The sequence below is a fragment of the Cryptomeria japonica genome, chromosome 5, assembly GCF_030272615.1.
Source record: "Cryptomeria japonica chromosome 5, Sugi_1.0, whole genome shotgun sequence".
In the NCBI taxonomy this organism is placed as follows: domain Eukaryota; kingdom Viridiplantae; phylum Streptophyta; class Pinopsida; order Cupressales; family Cupressaceae; genus Cryptomeria; species Cryptomeria japonica.
The window spans coordinates 542,534,444-542,555,986 of record NC_081409.1 but is presented as its reverse complement, the minus strand read 5'-3'; the positions used below and the strand labels follow the sequence as shown (position 1 = coordinate 542,555,986).

Sequence of the window (21,543 nt, the reverse complement as noted above, 5' to 3'; positions counted from 1 at the left end):
CACTGCAAAAGGGCAGATTACAAACTAGACTCCAAGATCATCCCACAATTGCTTGAAGACAAGCAAATTTGGGAAGGGCGGACTGTAATGTCCCCTTCTTAAAATATGATTTTTTTTATTATTATTATTAATAATAAATAATTAAAATATAAAATAAATTTAATATAATTAAAATTTAGTTAAGTTTAATGAATGGTCAAAAGGCATGAAATGAAAAGTTGTGACCCCCTCAAACATGAGATATAAAAGGGAGATAAGAGAACTTCATTTGGGATGAAAAAGGGAGGAAAACACTCAAATATGTTTAATATTTATTAAGGAGCAGAAAAGAAACTTTATGTAGACACCAACCTTGAAAAGAAGGTGACTGTCTAATGAGACACAACTCTTCAGCAACAAGAGAAGCATATTTAAGGAGGGATGTGATTGAAGGAGAAGGAGTGGGAAGAGAAATTAGTAATTCGGATCTGAAATAGTAAAAGGCATACAAACAGAATTGAATATCTTCAGCAAATAATAAAAGAGGACATCAATCCAGACTGGGAAAAAGGTCATATCAAGCAACAGGTGCGAATTAAGATCAGACTCATAACAGAGCAGTCCTAGATTTATGATATCGAACTGATAAAGGCTTTGCTGATTATATCTGTGAAGCAATCAGTCTCCAAGAAGAACATCAACAGATAAAAAGATTGTAGCAGCCGATAAAGGAATACACATTCCAAACTGGCCTAAGATCATCAACTCCAAATAAGTTCAGCAATCAGTGAAAGAAGACAACGTTTAGATCAGATAAGCAGCAAATACATGATCAAAAATCAGATTCTAATCCGATTCAGATCTGTTATATCCAACATCTAGACAAATTTTAAGTTAAGTCCAAATAGGGGACATTACAATTTGGTTTGTAGATTTGGCAAATTTTTTGGGGGGGCTAGGTTCATTTTGGATTCATCCATACAAAAAACATGTAAAAATCATTAATATATGTATTTGCAGCAGAAACAACATACATGTTTCTTAGTATTTTTTTATTTTTATATACAAAAATATTTATAAACCTTAAAAAATGTCAATAAAATTAATATATTATATAATATAGTTGATAATTTAATCATAAAATATATTTGTTGTATTATTAATAATATAACTATAACATAATAATATTATAATATATTAATATAAATACCACATTATAATAAATAACTATAATATTATATAGAAATATTAATAATATGGTAACCCCACTTCCTATTGTCAACTGAGTGGCTCCACTCCAAATAGGGATGTTTACCCCGTGGGTTGTGTTATTAATATTGCATATCAACAGTCAGATGATAACCATAGGATAGAATAGTAACCAGAAACTCAGAGCAATGCTTTCATTAATGCCAAAATGTCTAGTACAATAATCATTCTCTGCATCAGTGTCTCCAACAAGTACAAGAGCATATATAAAGACACGGTCAAGGATTGCGGTTACCACCCGTGGGGAACCGTCGTGCAACGGACAACTACCCTCGACGACACTACCATACTTAACCAACGTAGCTTAACAAGTAGTACAAAGCCCATTTTACGACCAACATCATCCCCCCCCTAAGAAAAGTTGTCTCCGGACGACAAGGACAAAAATCTAGGACTAACACAACAAAATGGGGACTAAGTACACTGTATACAATAAGAAAATCACTGAGAAGAAGGGGCTGAGGGGGCGTCCCTGAAGGAGGTAGTTGCACTGCCGATGAAGAAGATGCAGGATCTGCTGACGCCAGTCGAGCCCGAAACTCATACACCTGCTGCATCCTCACCTAAAAACCCTTTTCTGCTACCATCCGATGCTCAAGTGCGGATTTCACCATCAATGCTTCCGCAAGGAGTTCTTTTTTTCCTTGACATCACAGTCCTCCTGTGCCTAAACCAAACTTGTCTGCAAAACACGCTTTTCAGTCTCAGCCTCCACCAACTGCTACTCAAATGATACTATCTCCCTAGCCAATTTGTCCTCGATAGCCACCCGCGCTGCCCTCTCGGCATCCAACTCCTAGGTACACTGAGCTAAGTCTCACGCTACTACTGCCTCCAACCTGGTGGTCAGCTCCTCCCGAGCCCTCTGTGCATCCACCAAGGCAACCTCACATCCAGCCAAGACATACTCCGAGTTCCTCAAAGTGTACCATTCATGCCTGGAAGTAGCCACAACTCTCTAGCACAAAGGCTAGGAGAAGCCTTAAATCCTCCGTCACACTCCCCAAAGGCTGATAACTGAACTGAATAACTCCTTGGTGTCGTACGACTTTGCGTTCTTGCCATGCCTTCCCTCAAACTCTGTTTGTTCACAAGCTCCAAATCCATCTCCCTCTACGGTTTATGGCTTCCCTGCCAATGCTTAGCTTCAGGGTTCTTTCTCACAGTACAGAACAACCCCAACACTTACCGTGACTTCTCTCATGCCCTTCGCCCAACTCAAAAGTGTATTGTAGCTCAAAAATAAACTGGGGGTTTGGGGGCAGTGCCCCCAACGGGATCGAGGGCAACACCCTCGTAGGGTCTGCGGCAGCGCCCCAGCCGGGTCCAGGGGCAGCACCCTTGCGGGGTCTGGGTATTTTTCCTTTCACCCTTTTTTAAACCGACGCCATCATCGCCATGCTCCTTTAGGCCTACGGTGGTATTCCACCGCCAGTGACCTCCGTCGACGGTGGTCTCACTGTGGTGGTTCCACTGTACGGTGGTCCCACCACCACTTTCAAAAACAATTTTTTTTTTTTTTTTTTTTTTCAATTTTTTTTTTTTTTTTAAATTTCCTAATCTAATTGTCTAGAGAGTCTTCGGCTCGGGACTCGTGCCTCTGGGATCGCCCCTCATCCTTCTCAGTTTGCCTCGCCCGAGAGTCTCCCTCTTTGGTCCCGTGCCTCTCGAGTCACCTACCCGGCCTCTCGGGTCCCCTTCCATCCTCTCGGGTCCCCCTCTGGACTCTCAGGTGTCCTTCCGACCTCTCGGGTCCCCTGCGCGCTTCTCGTTGTAGGGTTTTGTTGATGTGTCTGAAATCGCATTGCTGCAAACTATACGGCCAACGCAGAATAGAATAACCAGCTAAGTATCCTATCCTCTCTTGAGATAAGGAAGTCCCTAATGCTATTTTTTATATTTGATCAAAGGGGACAACCTCAAGGTTTCTTTTGTCAGGTCTTGACTGCGGGACTACTCGGTGGTTTGATGTGTTTTTGCTGGAAACACAAGGGGACTTACGATTTGCAACAAACTGGTCTGCTGTGATTCTTGAATTACGCAATAGAGAGCAAAAGGAAAGGGTTAGGAGATCTAAAACTAACAACACGGGTATGCGGGTAGACAGATTCAACATAACCAATTCCTGCTTGGCCAGAATAGCTCACAACCTTGCAGGAACGGTGCAATCTTCAAAGGGACTTGGAAGATTTTCAGACTGGAGACGCACGGCTAAGCACCCAATTTTGGCACAGCTTAGACGGACACCTGCAATTGAACTAAGCACAATTAAAGGCTCAGGTTAACCACACAAAAGGATACACAATCAGTATATCCTCAGTGGTATGAGCCTAAATCTATCAAATACCTGCACACCCAAAATAGAAAGATCTATCTAAAATGCTGAGAGAAACCATGCAAATAGGATGAAAAGAAGACAATAAACACCAATTCAATGTCTATATATTGATTTCAGCTGCCTATTACAACAATTTCTGCAACATCTCTATGCTACTGCTAAGATCTAACCTATTCTAACTCTTAAATCTAACTATCTAACAATCTCTAACTATCTAACCATCTCACTATCTAACCCTTTACAAAAGAAAGGCCTTTGCCTTTATAGATATTACAATTTTGAATCGAAGGCTAGGATGGACTGCATCCAAGGGCTGCAACTTGCCATCCAAAAGCTGGCAGCCTTAACCCATGCCCATTAAATTCTCAGTTATCCAACCAGCAACAATCTCAACTACCTGCCACTATTTGGCTTTAATTCAGGTGTATCCAATCTTCTTGGTGGTTGGGAATAGTTATCCACAAAAATATCTTGTGTGGGACCCATAGGCAGTTTACAATAAAGTCGTTTCAGTTTTCAAACTGAATTTCTAGACTTAAATCCAGCTATGTGCTTTTTCTCGAGAAGGCCTAAACTGAGTGTTCTTTTGCTCTTTGGTCCCGATGGTGGACTTCATCTTTGTTCAACGGCACGGTTCCCAATGTTTGGTTGCTCTTGAGCTCTTGCATCTTTTCTTTTCTAGTCTTCAGCGCCTGGCCTTGATTGCAATCCTTCTTCGATTTGCGTTTCAGGTCTTTCTCCTGGTTCTTTAATGGCGTCCTGCGATCAATCAACCAATTTCATTTCATTAAATCAATTTGAAAAATTAAATAATTTAATTTAACAAACATTAAATTTAATTACGGCGTCTAGCTTGAGAAGCTCTTTGTGAGATGTATCTTGAAAATGCTTCTCATTTCTCTTCGAATGTGAAATCTGATCCTTGGTCTTGATAGTGTTTGGGCGATTTACTTCTGCGTGATTTTACCTTTGGAGTCTTAGGCGTTTTGAATGGGTTTATGGCATTTTGAAAACTTCTTATAGCGCAATTCGGGAGGTTTGAAGAGCTCCTGCAAATTTTAAAATCCTAACACTCATGCTTTTCTGGTGAATTTCAGAGAATTGGGGGGGGGGGGGGTTTATCAATTTCGAATTCCCTATATTTGGGCCTGTGCGTCGCGATTCTGGGCACTATGGCAAATTTCGGACCTTGGAGAGGTTTTGCGATTTTGCAAATTTTAAACTCTTTAACTTAACTCTCCCGCAATACTTCCCTTTTCAGCAATTTTCGGCACTCACAAGGAAATTGCGAACTTCGGATGTTTCCTGTTTTTTGCCAATTTCAACAAGTTTTTATTTTGCCCTTAGGGTCCAAAATTTGGCCCTCTGGGCTATTTCGCGATTTTAAAGATAAATTTGGACCTTTCCACGCTTTTGGGATTTTGAAGATTTTCGGAGCATTAAACATGTTTGTAAATTCGGAGTTTTAGCATTTTCTTTTGCAAATTAGAAAAATTTTCGGACCCTAGCGCATGCTCTGCAATTTAAGAAGACTTCGAACCATAGACATGTTTTGCAAATTCATTTAAAAACTTCGGACCTTAGCCACCTTTTCGCAAACTCAAGGTAAATTTCGAAGTTTTTGAACTTTTGGCGAAGTGGAGGCATTTTCGGACCTAGACCACCTTTTTGCAAATTTATACAACTTTGAATTTCGGCCCCAGGGTCCGAAATTGGGCGTTTTAAGTGAATTTCGAACCATAAGGGGTTTTTTACAACTTTTTCAATTTTCGGACCTTTAGCCAGTTTTGTCAACTTAAGTGAATTTCGGACCTAAACCCACCTTTTGCAAATTTTGGAGTGTTTGGACTTTTTTGCAACTTTATCAAAATTTCGAATTTTGGCCCCAGGGTCCGAAATTGGGCAACTTAAGTGATTTTCGGACCTAAAGGGTCTTTTTGCAACATTTCACGTTTTCCAATTTTTGCCCCAGGGTCCGAAATTGGGCAACTTAAGTGATTTTTGGACCTAAAGGGTCTTTTTGCAACACTTCACATTTTCCAATTTTTGCCCCAAGGTCCTGTTGATGTGTATTTTGTACACGACCAAACACAATAAAATACCCAGAGGTATCTTATCCTCTCTTGAATAAAGTCTCCGAATGCTGAAGATGTCGCAAAAGGATCAATCGAGATGACTTCAAGGTTCTACTTTGTAGGATCTCTACTTGTGGATAAGCACCAGTGGTCGTTGTGTTTGCTGTTTCTTCAAGGAGCCTTACGTACTTTCAGAGAAAGCTTGTCCGTGCTACTTTCTTTCAAATGAGGGAACAGGATTTTCCTAATGCTGACAGATTTTCAAAAATATCAAAAGATAAGGGTTTCAAGGAAGAGATACTTAAACTAATCCTAAGAATGACTCAATGAAGGCTAGACTTGATAAGATTCTACCAATTTCAGTATCGCCAAGAGATTACAACTCTACTAGAATTGATGCGATCTTCTAAGGGGATTCAATAACTTTCAAATCATCAAGGATATAGATACTATCAAGGAGATACATATCAATACTTCTAATGATGATTGAATTCTTAATCAATCTCAATGTTTCCAGTTGACCACACAAGGCGTTCTTACAATCAGTAAGAAGCTAGTGATTTGGAATGTGAATCTTATCAAAGATCAAGCACAACAATTCGTCCTTCAAACTTAAAATTTAAATGCTATTTCAATTGAAAGTGATTCAAGAAGATAAACAATCATGAAGATAGCCACAAGTATTGCAATAAAATACCATAACTTCAATATTTTATTGATCTCATAACCAAATGGACAACAATTGTTCAAATTTCTCTCTTCACTACTCAATTTTGCTACAACAATAACTTATTTCTCTCCAACTTTCTAACTTTTTTCACTCTAAACTCTCTAACCCCCTAAAATGAAAATGAGTGAGGGCTTATATAGCATCCTCATATACAATGAATGGCCCGAATCAAAAGAAGATCAACGGCTGAGATTTTGACACCTAAACCCTAATTAGGGTTTGTTACAAAAAAGTCCCCATTTAGATAAACATTGTTAATCCATAGCCAATAAAAAATTGGCACAAATACCGAGGAGACATAGACCAATAAGAATTAAGTTGCCACGTCATCCTATAACAACTTTTCATCTAGAACTTTGTTCCCTTTCCTATGCTCTTTTCTAGCATATTCAATGAATCTGGACACAATTCCCTCAATCTCAACAATGGGAATCTCAGGAAGATTCTTCATTCGTTCTTCCAAATGAAGGACTTGATCAAAAGCAGTGAGAAGAGTCGTTTCCCATCCAGGTTCAAGTTCTTTGGTCTTCTCAATCAGGAACATAGTAGTATACATTTGATCTCGTTGCCTTTCTGTGATGATGTTCTCTTCCTTGCAAAACATGACCTTGATTCTATCCTCCAACTCTTGGATGTCCACATCTGTCTCGATCTCAATCCGCCTATCAAGGATGGTACACAACACCTCAAACACCTTGTCTTGAATTGGATGGATGATGCCTTCAACTCGGCTACATCTGGTGTTGACGTCTTCAAAAAGGACTTCCTTCATCTGGAGCAGAGCTGACCATGGCAGGAGGCTATGGGTTCCTCCATCCATTATCTTTTCTTGCGTCAGAATCCGTCTTGGTGTTTCTCTTATCACTTGTAAGACTGGGATGATGACATCTCTAGTGTGAGTCAATGCAGCCACAGTTATCATTAGATTATGGATAATCTCAAGGACCTGGATAGCTTGATGAACTGTCTTCATCATTCTTGTTGCAAATTCAACGGCTCCCTTGTGTGATTCATCAATCCAAGAACTCATGCGTTGAACTAGGTTCTTCGCCCTTTCTGCCTCACTTATTGATTCAAGAGGAAGTGCATGTAAAGGAGATATTGTTGGATCCTGTCGTCTCAAAGGCTGGTTAAGATGGCTAAAATAATTCCTCCAAGCACTGACCTCCTTTTCAAGCTTCTTATTCTTTTCCACTTCCTCTTTGAGTTTGTCTTTGAGTGTTTTCAGTGAATCAGTTGCTTCTTCCATAGCCTGCTCGGTGGTAAGTGGACCAAGATCAAATGTTTCTAGATCGTATTCTTCTGCTAGAATCTCATCCTCATATTTGTCCACTACTGGTGTAGCTATCTGCACTTTTCTGGATCCTGTCTCATCTCTAATTACCTTTGACATCTTCGTGGCCTTCTTCTTCTCTATTATTTCATGAGAATTTCCTATAAGGCTTTCCAAGTCAAATACATCTTCCTCCTCTTCAACCACAACTACCTTTGTCAGCCTCTCTTTCAGCCAATTAGGAATGGCAGATCTTGTTTCCCTCACTTGTATCTCTTTAGGTAGAGGTCTATCTTCCCGGAAAGGAGATGTTGCTTCATCATCATTCTTTTCTTCATGTTGCTCATTAGCACCAACTTGGGGAGATTGACTTGATGAATGCTGAGGTGTCTGCCCTTTCCCTTGTCTATCATTCTGTACCATGGATTCCATAGACTCATCAATTTCATATACTATCTGCCTCTGATCTTCCCCTTGACTTGCTTCCTTTTCATGCCTAGAAGATGTGCTCGGTGGGCGATCAGGATTCGTTTTCTGCTTCTTCTTGGAAGGTTCTCTCTTCTCAGGTCCTTCTTTCCTCTTTGAGCCTTTGGAATGAGAAGTATTCTCACTCACACTTGCCTCTCCTTCTTCTGGTCTTGCTTCCAAGGTGAATGTCATAGATACATTCTGCTCCTTCAACTTTTGATGCTGTACATCCACCCATCTACAAGTGCAGGATAAAACAGGAGCCATCAAAGCTCTCAATTCTAAAACCCTAGGCTCATTCCAATCTATCTTCACTTCTTTGTCTTCCTTCTCATAAGAGGACTGGAGGTATCTACAATTATCCTGGGCTTGATCGGCTACTCTATAAATTTTGCATTTCCTGATGAGATCCAAGGGCAACCCGGAATGCATCTTTCTTTTGACCTCGACATCATCTTGGACATTCATCCAAAAGTCCTCCACCTGAGACTCATGCCTGTATTTCTTCCCAACTGTTTCTTCTCTATGACCATGGGGATCAAAATTCTCTCTCGAGGCAAAAGATGTGAATGAGTATAGAGATAATTCCTTCTCTGCATCTTTCGCGGCTTGAGTATTAGGACACACTTCAACTGAGTTCCCTAGTATGATGGGCACGGGAATTCCATTTCCATGCTTGTGTCTGGATGCCTTCGCATAAGCTGCCAACTGTCTAGTCACCTCAAGTAGTACTATCCTGTCAATAGGATATCTTGGCAACATGTAGGGAGGTGAAGAACACCCATGAATTCTGATGTATGTGAATTTTGGAAACTGAATGAACCATGCACCATGCTTCTTCACGGGCTCTTGTGCATGCAGAGACAGTCAGTTGTGAATCCCACCTTGCAATATCCTGGTGATATTCATAGTGAAGGTGTCATTGACTAGCTTGTAGTCACTTCTGGGCGGATGATGAAGCTGAACATAAGAATCACAAACTCTTATTTCTCCGGGTCCTCTTCCAACAACTCCTCTGTGAGGTAGTCCTGCATACTCAAAACCTCTGATCAAGGCGTATACAACATATGAACTCATGTGGAATGACTTGGTAGGTCTTAGTCTTCTCAACTGCACGTCCAGGCTGTTACTAATGATTCTGGCCCAATTGAGCATTCCCTTTCCTTGGACGATCAGTTGTATGAAGAAGAACATCCATTTATCAAAGAGGAAAGCTTGAGAAGCACCTGTGACCCGATTGAGCAAGGTTATCAAATCCTTGAACTCCTCTTGGAAGTCGATTCTGTGCGGTGTATTTGGAATCTTGTTCAGGCGAGGTCTGTTCTTGAGTAACCAATTCTTGTTGATGAAGTTCAAGCAAGAATCAGGATCATCCTCATAGATCGACCTAGCTCCTTCTAGGCTTTTGTAGACTATGTCTCTATGTTCCGGGAGATGAAAAATCTCACTTATAGCTTCCTCTGAAAGATAGGCTAAGATAGTTCCATCATCGGCCACGATCGTCCTTGAGTGTGAATCATAGTGCCAGGCGCACTCAATCATCAATTCATGACACTTGACTGCGGGAGGGAAACCTGCAGCTTTGATGATGCCACTCTCAATTATCTTCTTTGCAACAAGTGATGGCTTTCCAATGTAGGGGGCCTCTCGAAACTTCCTCACATTGAAGTTTCCTAGGTTGGTGTCTCCGATATTACTCCACTTGGACACGATCATGATCTCCAATTCGTCATTCCTCTGATCTTCTTTGATGAGAGTCTGCCGAGTAGTAGATCCTCCAGCTTTGGGGGTCGGCATTTGATGCCTCCTCTTTGAATGCTTAACTATCAACCTTGGAAAATGAATAAAAGGACATCAGAATTTGCTGGATAAGGACTGAATTTCTGGTCTTCCTTTGGATGAACTATGCTTCAATCTGCCTTCAAAAAACTTCACCTTCCACTAACCTCCAAACACTTAGCAAATTCTGGAAATTATCCTCCAGCTTAGCAAGAAATTCGCCTCCAAGTCAGGTAGAATTCGCTCCTCTAATCTGCTCTTCAAATTCGCATGAGAAGAATTGAATGAATGACTTACATTTGCTACAATACATCTCCCTTATATAGGGTGCTCACCCTAATTCTCCATGAGGCCGACTTAACAAATTAGCAATAAAATAAATCAAAATCCCTTTCAAAGGGTGGCCGACTTGCTAAAAAAAACAAAATAATAGGCTTGAGTGCTCACCTTAATTTTTTATTTTTACAATTAATTTCAAGGCTTAAAAGGTGAATTTTTTATTTATTTCAAGGCTTAAAAATTAATTAATTAAATTGAAAATGCCTTAATTCATGCGAACTTGATTTAGCTTCCCAAATGTCTTGAAATTGGCGAATTTAATAAAAATATGGGCTAGCTTAGGAAGGTCAAGGTTTGATCAAGGCTTAATAAAAGCTTCTTTCCTCCTTAGGCATCAAAATATCCAAAGTGATGGTTTGAACCCCTTATCTCGACTTGCTCACTTCATAAATCAAAATCTTCACAACCTAGATTTGCAAATTTCGATGTCCTTGTCTTCACAATCTTGTAACTTGCCTTTGACTCAATCTAACAAGGTTGAATGATAGGCTTTTTGATGATTTCACCCTGGACCCTTTGGAAGGGTCAGGAGCGATTTTTCTAATTAGGACTTGAGTACCTTGTTTTCTTTACTCCAAAATCTTCTGGAAGGCGAGCTCATGTTTGTTTTGACCTAATCAAAGTCTTGCATTTCAAATTTTAGCATTTCACATGAGTCAATTAGGTGAAAAAAGTGAATTTCGCCCTGGACCCTTTGGAAGGGTCAGGAGCGATTTTCTCTTTAGAGGTCAAAATTTACCTTAGTTTGATCATTGACCTCCTCCAAGACGATTTCCAAGATCTATTCATCTCACTTATTGAGTTGACTCATCAATATTTTGCAAGAAATACCCCCCTTTTGGGAATTTCGCTCTGGACCCTTTGGAAGGGTCAGGAGCGAAATTCACTTCTCAGGTCAATTTTCTAGTCTCCTTCACTTCAATTCATCAAAACTTGCTCAGTTTGAATCCACTTCTCAACTTGCTAATCATTGATTTGATCTTCACAAGGCGAAAAAGGTCAATTCTGTTCAACAACCTAGCCAGGGTCAGGACCTATCCTGAATTTCACCCTGGACCCTTTGGAAGGGTCAGGAGCGAAATTCTCTCTTGAGCTCAAAATTCACATCTTTTGAAGGTCCAAATCTTTCCAAGGCATTCTAAATGGCTTCTTTCACTGTAGTCCAGGCCTGGCTTTACTTAAATTTTGGAGGAAAAGGTGACTTTAGGGTTTTTCACCCTGGACCCTTTGGAAGGGTCAGGAGCGATTTTCTTTGCTTGGGCTTACTCCTCCATCATTTTATCTTGAATCCACCACTCAAGGCTTGGAAATAGTCCTCTTCTTTCACCCAATCCAAGTTTGATTTGTTTTTGCAAGGCAAAATAGGGGTTTTTAGGATTTTCGCTCTGGACATTTAGGAAGGGTCAGGAGCGAAAATCTTACTCTGACCTAGAATCATCATTTTTGGAAGCCAACATCAACTCAAAGGTGGTCTCAAGGGCAATTTCTGCCTTGGTCTAGTCTTGTCTTAGCATAAACTTGAAAGGAATACATAGGTTTTAGGATTTTCGCTCTGGACCCTTTGGAAGGGTCAGGAGCGAAAATCAGGTTTTAGGGCAATTTTCCCATCCTTTCATCTTCAAATCACCTCCAAGGCATAAAACATCTTGCCTCACTCCTCTCCAAGTCATGAAAACCAAAATCTTGTCTTAAATTGCAAGGAAAAAGGAGAATTTAGAAATTTCGCTCTGGACCCTTTGGAAGAGTCAGGAGCGAAATTTTCATTAGGCTTCAAAACTTTCCTTCTTAGCAACCAAAATCCACTCTAAGGCAAACCAAATGCCTTCTCACACCCTTGTCTAAGTTTAGTTTTGTCCAAAATTTGGAAGAAAAGATGACTTTGAGGATTTTTGCTCTGGACCCTTTGGAAGGCTCAAGAGTGAAAATCTCTTCTAGGCTCAATTCCTTCATCTTTCATGATTTCTTGCAACTTCAAGTCACTCCCAGGGGCGATTCCTTCTTGATTTTACCTTATCCTACACTAGACTTAGCAAAATTTTGATAGCAAAAGAAATTTTGAGAAAATTCGCTCTGAACCCTTTGGAAGGGTCAGGAGCGAAATTCTCAATCTTGACCAAAAATCTTCATTTTTTCAACTTGAAACTTCTTTGCAAGGTAGGACTTCATGTTTCATTGTGCTAGGAATAAAGTTTCATGTCCAAGAACGGCTAAAAATAGGTTTACAAGGAATTTCGCTCTGGACCCTTTGGAAGGGTCAGGAGCGAAATTTCCTTTCCTGGCCAGAATCCTTCATTTTCACAACTTCTAAACATGCCCAAGGATTTCAATATGTTCATTCTTCCTTTCATCATGTCTTGGACACCTCAATTTGACCAAACCAAGCAAGAAATGTCTCTTATAGAGATTTTCGCTTTGGACCCTTTGGAAGGGTTAGGAGCGAAATTCTCCATTTGGGCTAAATCCTTCATTTTTTCAGTTCAAAACAACCTCAAGAGGCAAAAGCAAGTCATTCTTCTTCCATCCATGTCAAAAACTTGACCTTCTTTAATGCAAAATAAGAGCTTTTGGGAATTTCGCTCTGGACCCTTTGGAAGGGTCAGGAGCGAAATTTCCCTTCTTGTCCAAAATTCTTCATTTTCTCATGCTTTCAAATCTTCAAAGGTGACAAGAATGTCCAACCTTCCTTCCATGATACCCTGCACATCAAAATTTAGCCAAAGTTAGGGAGAAATGAGCTTTCAGGAGATTTTCGCTCTGGACCCTTTGGAAGGGTCAGGGGCGAAATTCTCCTTTAGGCAACAATCTTGCTCTTCAAAATCAATTAACTCCCTCTCCAAGCAAGAACACATCAATTCACCCTTAAACATGCCCTGGAAAGCAATACTTAGCCAAAAATGAGAAGAAAAGGAGGTCTACAATGATTTTCGCTCTGGACCCTTTGGAAGGGTCAGGAGCGAAAATCAGGTTTGAGCTTGATTCTAGACCTTTTGAATTCCAATTCTCTTTGAGAGGCAAACATAGACTTTCCTTCACACATCTCCATCAAGATCCTGCTTTTAACTAAGCAAAAATGAGAGCTTTCAAGAATTTCGCTCTGGACCCTTTGGAAGGGTCAGGAGCGAAATTCACATTCCAGGCCAGATCTTACCTTGATTTACTTCATTCTCCATCAAACTTGATCAAACTAACTCCCTTGCTTCACAATCAGGACAAATCTATCACTCAACTGGGTCCAAGCAGGGTTTTACTAGGTTTTCAGGGCCAAAAGAAGGCAAGAAGGAGAGATTTCGCTCTGGACCCTTTGGAAGGGTCAAGAGCGAAAATCTTGTCCTTGGCTGGCTTTCATCACATCAAAGCTTAAAATTCTCTTTTAAAGCAAAAGATGACAACTTTCTCCATCATGTCTCAAAAGTCAACAATTTTGGTCATACCCTTCTAAAACGCCTCCAATCATCATCAAGTGCATTTGTTTATCATTCACCATTTCGACCTTCCTTTGATCACTGACTCTACTCAACTGACTCAGACCGGGAAACAAACAGGACTCCGACAAGAAAACCTTCAAACTAGACCTAACCTGGCATGAGACTTATTCACCCTGTCCCCTGATCTAACCAACTTGACTTTCCTGAAAGGCATGCTTCACTATGGCAAACTTGAGGTTCCAGGCAGAGGACTAACAACCTCCCAAAACAAGACTAGACTTAGCTTGAAAGAAACCCTAAACGAGCTTCCAGAGATTAGCCCTAATCTAGCCAGCCCAGGCAAATCACTCACTCACTCAAAAACCTAGAAAGCAGAGAGAAAAACCAATTAAGGAAAGCAAAACCTAAAGCAAACAGAGGGGGTCCCCATTCTAATGGGGCGATGTGTGAAATGGTCACAACATTTCACATTTTCCAATTTTTGCCCCAGGGTCCAAATTTGGCGATTTTAAACTTTTCCTCAAGAAGTGCGAGCTTGGGTACTTGGGCAAGTTTGTCAAGATCTCGCCGAAGGATCATTTTGTGGAATATAACATTTAAGTATAAGTTCTTATACTTTAAGTTATATTCCATATATACTTTCAGGATGTTTGAGAGTGGTTTCGGACCATATTGCAAATTCTAGTTTTTGGAGGATTCCTCAGTTTTCTAGACTTAGTCAAATTTCAGGATCAGGACATTCCAGACTTAGCCAAATTTCAGGGCATTTGAAGATCAAGATGACATTCTAGACTCCATCACTCACCAACTTGACCTAACTCAGACCTTCATATCCCCTTCCTCTTCCGCAAAGACAGAAAGGCACAAACCGAGGGGTCCCTGTCCAAGACGGGGATGGGTGTGCGATTCGCACAACAGGTTTCAATTTGGACCCGTTGATGGCAAGTCTATTTTCAATGGCCATCTGAAGACCTAGAACCATAAATTCTACAGGGACCACGGTCTCCTTCCAGTTCATAAGAAGAAGAAGAAGAATAAAGATTTTGAAGGCTGCGGCCTTCCACACAAGGTTCCAATCGTTGCCGACACGAATGATCTTGGGATTATCTACGTCACCGAGGTTTGTCTCCTTCAATTTTACCTCTTGATACTTGATGGGTTCTCCCTTCGGGAACTGGTGTGCAGTGGTGTCACTCACACGGGCGTCTCCCTTCCAATATTCTTTGTATTCCGGCAGGTACACCTATTCCTCTACTTCGAGCCTGTAGCTGTGGAACATTCTGTAATCCTCCATCTGCCAGTGGAAGAGCATGTTCAATGACCCCATCTCATCCTCGGAGCACTCTCCTAGTTTGAGAATCCCTTCGTCCCTCAGGTCGCCTTCTCCTTCACCCTCTGATTCCGAAGATGATGCCAATTCCTCACTAACCAACTGTGTCCCAAGGTCTATGATAAACTTCCTTCCTCCATTCTCCATAGACAGAGTGTTCTTCTTCCAATTGTGGGTGGCCTTGGCTGCCACCACCCACCCTCTCCCTAAGATCGCATCATACCCTTTTTTCTTTAGTGGGATTACCACGAAGTCCAGTATGAAGGGTTGCGCCCCGATGGTAACTTGTTGGCCCATCAGTGTCCCAATGGGTTTGATTCCATGCTGATCTGCTCCCAACAAATTGAATGTAGATGGCCACAGTATCAGCTTCCCCAGCTTCCGCCAGGTTTCTTCTGGAAGAACATTCACTCCCAATCCACCATCAATGATGGTATCGGTTAGAATGGTGCCAAGGATACCCATCTCCACAATGGTCGGGTTCCTTCCAATGTTAACCTGCCAGCAGCCTGGGGTCTATTGTAGACCCCCCAAGAACATCCGTGCTGTGGTTGGTATTGGTGCATGGTTGGGAGAGATTATTCAGCAACGCCGTTCGTAATTGAGGCATCGTCTGGAGGAGATTGTGTACCTTCACAGGAACCTCCAGTTTTAAATTTGATTTAGTATAGCCTCCTCCACCTCCGGTCGGCTGGAAGTACCCGTTGTACCCTTCGCCTTCGCCCTCTCTCATATCTCTTTCTCAATTTCTTCCCGTGCTTCCCGTACCCTTCGCTTCTCTGTCTCTGGGTCTGGGCACGTTGCTTGTCTGGCTTGGGCACGGGTTACGGCCAGCACTTCCTCTTCTTTGGTTTCCTCGATATTGAGAAAGTTGACGCCGGACTTCGGGCAGGTGGCGTCTTCGTGGTCTCCCGGTCCGCACCATTTGCACAAATATTGTGTGGCCTCTCCCTTCGGGCAGTCTCAGGCGAAGTGCCCCCACTGGCTGCACGCTCTGCATTGTAAACATCTAGCAACGGCGCCAGATGTTTACCCCGTGGGGTGTGTTATTAATATTGCATATCAACAGCCAGATGATAACCGTAGGATAGAATAGTAACCAGAAACTCAGAGCAATGCTTTCATTAATAACAAAATGTCTAGTACAATAATCATTCTCTGCATCAGTGTCTCCAACAACAAGTACAAGAGCATATATAAAGACACAGTTGAGGGTTGCGGTTACCACCCGTGGGGAACCGTCGTGCAACGGACAACTACCCTCGACGACACTAACATACTTAACCAATGTAGCTTAACAAGTAGTACAAAGCCCATTTTACGACCAACAAGGGATACGTATCTCATTGTTTGTTTCGTATGGCTAGTGGTAGTGCCGTTGGTAATGTCATTCCATGAGTTCATCTATGTCCCAATGGCAGACATTCCACCACTTCAATGATTTTTTGGTTGGCTTTTACCTGAATTTTCTAATTGACCATTATCAGCGCCACAAACTTACTTTTTTAAATGCACTCAGCAAATATTATGATATTATTAAAATGCCTCAACTCATAGATCCCTGCCATGCTGACAGATCCAGTAACATATTTGACAAGCCATACAATTGATTTGTGCTGTTTTCCACAATTTCTATCAAAAAAGTTCCTATATTGTCCAATCTAGACTCTATACACCTTTAACGGTAGAAATTGGGTAATGTCATTTCTATTTGTTAGTTTTGATTCTTGAAGACTTTTGGATGCTTAAATTGATTCTTTTTTCATTCCTTATTGATGTCAAAATGCTTAGTGAATAAGTTTTAGGCAAAATGTTAGCATGCTTGATACAAACCTTAAGTAGAAGGCCATTAACAAAATGAAAATTTTCTACCGTATTTTCAATAATGGGAAAATGCTGTCCTATAATAGGTTCTCAAACTTCTGCTGTTTTAATCTTACAAGTGATCAAGGTGTATGTTAAGTGTGTCGCAAGCAATTCTAGATCTGATTCAAAAGCCATGTCACTAACTTTCATTAAATTCTATCACAATTTTTTCTCATGATGTCTGCTCTAGACTCTTAAGCTTTGGTGCTATAAACTTGGCAAATATTGTCCAATTTAGGAGTTGGAACGATTACAGGCAGAAAAAAATTGCTTTGCTTTCTCAATTTAGAGCAATCTTGGTGATGCCATTATGTTTGACATGTAGGATTTTTCCAAAAGCTCAATTTCATGACTGAAATTATATATAGGAAATAACAAACAGAATTACTACTTGTTCTCATGGGGAAAATAATGACGGAACAACATTTTTATTTTGGGTCATATAATCCAGATCCAAATGTACTGAGACTTTCAATTCAAAAGAAATTTTGGAATTTATACCAGACTATATTTATGTTGTTCTCATCCTTGAATGTATTTCACATAGGCATATATGATGCCAATATAGTGCCATTTAACCTTTGCTATTACATCTCCCAGTTCAAATAGAAGCCAACTCATAACATTAGGACTGCTTGTCAAATGTATAGGATTTAATTTTGAAGAATTTTTTTCTGCAAAGATGCATGCACTGCATTTTTCTAGGATTTATACTATTGCTGCAATGATCCATGCCTGCTTGAATGTATAATTGGTCTATGCAACAAAACAGCATAAGTAACTGACATTAATTGCTAATGAAATGAACAGACAATAAAAGGCCTACTCTATCATATATGTGTGATTTGAGATTCTCAGAGTATAGTGGGATATGGAACCCAGATGTTAACGATGCCAGGATGTCCCATGAAATAATTGTCTTATAAATAAGAACATAGGTTAACTTAGATATGTAGAAATAAATATAGTGCCAAGGTTCATTATATATTAGGATAAAATCTCCTAGATATAGAATACATAATCTTTGCATTAGAGTTATATAACGATATATGTGATTAAAAAAAGCCCCAAGCCCAATGCATGTGAAATTTCATGGCAGACAAACATAAACGGCTGTGTTAGATGTATTCTGATAAAACTCTATAACAACACAATATGCTTCTGTATATATATGTCAGAAGTCAAATTAACATTTTCCCTGTACTGTAAGCACAAAAATATGAAATTTGAATAAAATTATATCTTTGCATGGAACTTAATGATCATTTTTGAAACAATGTTGAGGTATGGTTATCCACTCCATATAACTTAGCCATAGACAATTGCAAATACAAAATATGTCAGATAAAAATGTGCCTGACAGTAATTGTTAGTATATCCAAAGCATATTTTCAAGTCATATTCACTAAAGATGCAAAAAATAAACAGAAGTGAAACCTCTAGCCATGAAAAATGCAGTTCCCTAACAGAGATTTTCCATGTGAAGGTTATCTTCAGATTTGCAGTTCACAAAAAATGTTTCAAGCATCATTACCTTTCGGGTCATTTATTGCTTTTGATTCAGCACAGTTGATCATAATAACCTGCTTTCTCAGTGATAGTTTTTGCATTGCAGGTGTTTCATATTTATCAAACCTATCATATACCAAACGTGAAACCAATCTAAAGACTTCCCCATCACAAGTACGACCTGTTCTTCCTTTGCGTTGATCTGCCTATTTGTAGGAAGATACCAATAAACAATATACTGTCAATACCCTCCAGTGAGATTGTTGGCTCCCCAATACCAATTTTAAACATATAGTACTATGGAAAAGTAAATATGAATGCCATGTATACCTGAGACTTTGAAACCCAAACCAGCCTTGATACATCTTTTTTGATGCTCCTATTCCAGAATATTTCTAAAGATCGGCATGAGTCAATAACATAACGCAACCCCGGAATGGTCACAGAAGATTCAGCAATATTTGTTGCAAGTATTACCTGTATGAAAAAAAATTAAACTCTGGGACCTGACATCGTGAAGGTTGCATTTATCTTCAATCGGTACTATGTTATTCTTCATACTATTCACATGCATCACATAAAACATGATATTCTATTATTATAGTATTTTGCATATGCTGAAAAATGTCACAAAATTGATAAACATTCATTTCCCAGGGCCTTCCATCTCAACCAAGTATTTATCATGTGAAGTATAATGAAAAGGTTTTTTCATTTCACATAAAGCACCCTATTAATTCAAACTTAAAAAACAATGCAATGGTTTTTTTATGATCAGCATAAGTCAATAACATAATGCAACCCAGGAATGGTCACAGAAGATTCAGCAATATTTATTGCAAGTATTACCTGTATGAAAAAATCAAACCCCAGGCCCTAACATCTTGAAGATTACATTTTCTTCAAATCAGTACTATGCTATTCTTCATGCAACTCACATGCTTCATATAAAACATAATGTTCTCTATTAATATTGTTTTACATGTGGTAAAAGACATCACAATATCAACATACATCCATTATCAGGGCATTCTATATCAGCAAAAATATTTATCATGTTAAGTTCAATGAAAATACTTAGCATTGCATATAAACCGAACTATTAAATGAAATTTAACAGGCAAAGTAAATAAGTTTCTAGAGCCTACATATGCTTGTAGTCAATTTTTGAATGTCATGTGAATGTTAGAGATCAATCCAAAAAAGGCTATTTGTTAAGGTCGTGTCTGTTGGTTCATGAGTATAAATTAGTACAATTGCATATTTGGATACCTCCAAAGTTGAATACATATGTTGATTTGAATTTAATAAGATTGATAATATCTTAAGACTTAAAATTATCTAATATGTGGGCTCACATTATACAGATTTTCATTATGGTATTCTTTCTTAATATCTCTTGTGCTTATGAAGGTTTCAGCTCTAGATTTTTTGACGAAAAAACATATACAAAGGTGGTGTACTTATCCGAATCAAGTTGATTTTGATCCATTGGCCCATCAGGTTCTATACTGCAAAGTTTACATTATCATATTATTTGATTCTAATATTATCAATGTTCCTCATGGAGATGCACCCTCCCCAACAAAAAGGGTACTTTTGGGATGTGAACATTTCCAAGATGTGGGACTAAGGGAAAACGTCCCACCATGGTCACCAAGTTCCTAGGGTCAATTTTGGGATGTCTCCGTCAAAAAGGGTGTTGATGCTCAAAGTTGTAGGTTCCCAAATCCTTAAAGCTAGGCTTTGACTGGGCACCAACGGTTTCAAACTCAGGGAAAAGTCCAACTTATTGGACTAATTTGCTAAGGTAAATAATCACTTCTTCAACTTTAGGCTCTGCTAAGCAAAGGGGGGCTCTCTAAGGTGCTAGATTAAATACCACTATGGGCAATGAAAATAAACCCTGAAACAAACAATATCCAATACATAGTACACTCCTATTTGTCTGTCACTAAGTGAATGCATGTAAGTTTGATAATGCAAGAGTTTTAATGCTTCATAAAGCAGATGAACCATGTATAGTGTCTAAAAAACTGGCTTTGGGAACCCATAATGATCTTGCACACACATACACATGGCGGTGAATGTAATGAAATCAACTTAGCTTGTAATGAAGCTTAATTTTAAATGTTTGAGTGTGTTAGTGCAATAAGAGTGTTGAGCAGGAAGTAAATGAGTGCCTTTATTCAGTCAAATGACAGAATCTCAAGTATCATAAACCAAAGGATACAACAACTAAAATCCACTCTATGATAGCTTAGTGAAGATGGCAATGAGAACCATACCTCCCAATTCCACAAATAAGCTAGGCTCTAAGCATGCAAACAAGCAAGTAAACAAAAATTGCAGAAGATCCAAATGAACATAATTTAGATATCCAGAAATAGACCGATACATTTCCCATGTTAGTTTGATAAAATACCCTGCAAAAGATTTAAAAGGAATTAACTACCTGCAAAATGACAAACCAGTCAAAATAACACTCAAACTAGCGAATGTGGTTAGAAAAATAAATAAAATCTTCAAAAACATACACAATATTCATGGAGACATTCAAAGAGATGTTGAATCTGCACATTAAAATCGTTCCTCAAGGATTATAATGTGATATTACACCCTTTGGAATACAACAAAGAAAATTAAAAGGAAAATACCCTTAGGAAAGAAAAACCCTAATGGTCTGGAATTTTCTTCTTTTGTTTCAGCTCTACAACCGTTTCTTAATCTCTTCAATATTGAAAATCTGCACATATATATCATTCAACAACAATGAGCAGATTTTGGCTAAGAACCATGGTCTTTGCAATTGTATAGGCTGCCCATGCTTGCTTGCATCATCTCCACATTGCCAAATACCCGAACCCATACTCTTTACATCAGCAACCATATGCCTCTATACACAAACCATGTCCCTGAGAGGTCCACAAGTACTAGAAGGTATTTGAAAACCTTCCCTCATCTAATTGCATCCATTACCAAATCATTTATGGCGCATTTGTTGAGAAATGCACCAGCTAGGACTCGAACCTAGGACCTTCTATACGTTGCTGGAGTGCTCTACCACTGAGCTATTGGCCCCTCTTGGACCAATCCATCATCGGTCTGGGTGTGGCTTATTTCCAACACCAACACCCCCGCTTAAGCCACATCTCTCATGTGC

The 21,543-nt window shown here is 39.6% G+C and overlaps 1 protein-coding gene across 2 annotated transcripts in view; it reads right to left on the bottom strand.

Moving 5' to 3' along the window:
- LOC131034562 (DExH-box ATP-dependent RNA helicase DExH8) overlaps positions 1–21,543 on the bottom strand; it is a 279,913-nt gene that overhangs the window by 82,882 nt on the left and 175,488 nt on the right. For both annotated transcript variants that reach the window (XM_057966082.2, XM_057966083.2), the window contains exons 6-7: positions 18,711–18,857; positions 18,406–18,586 (exon numbers count right to left, since the gene is read on the bottom strand). In XM_057966082.2, the coding sequence (XP_057822065.2) occupies positions 18,406–18,586; positions 18,711–18,857 (328 nt within the window). The remainder of the gene's footprint in view (positions 1–18,405; positions 18,587–18,710; positions 18,858–21,543) is intronic.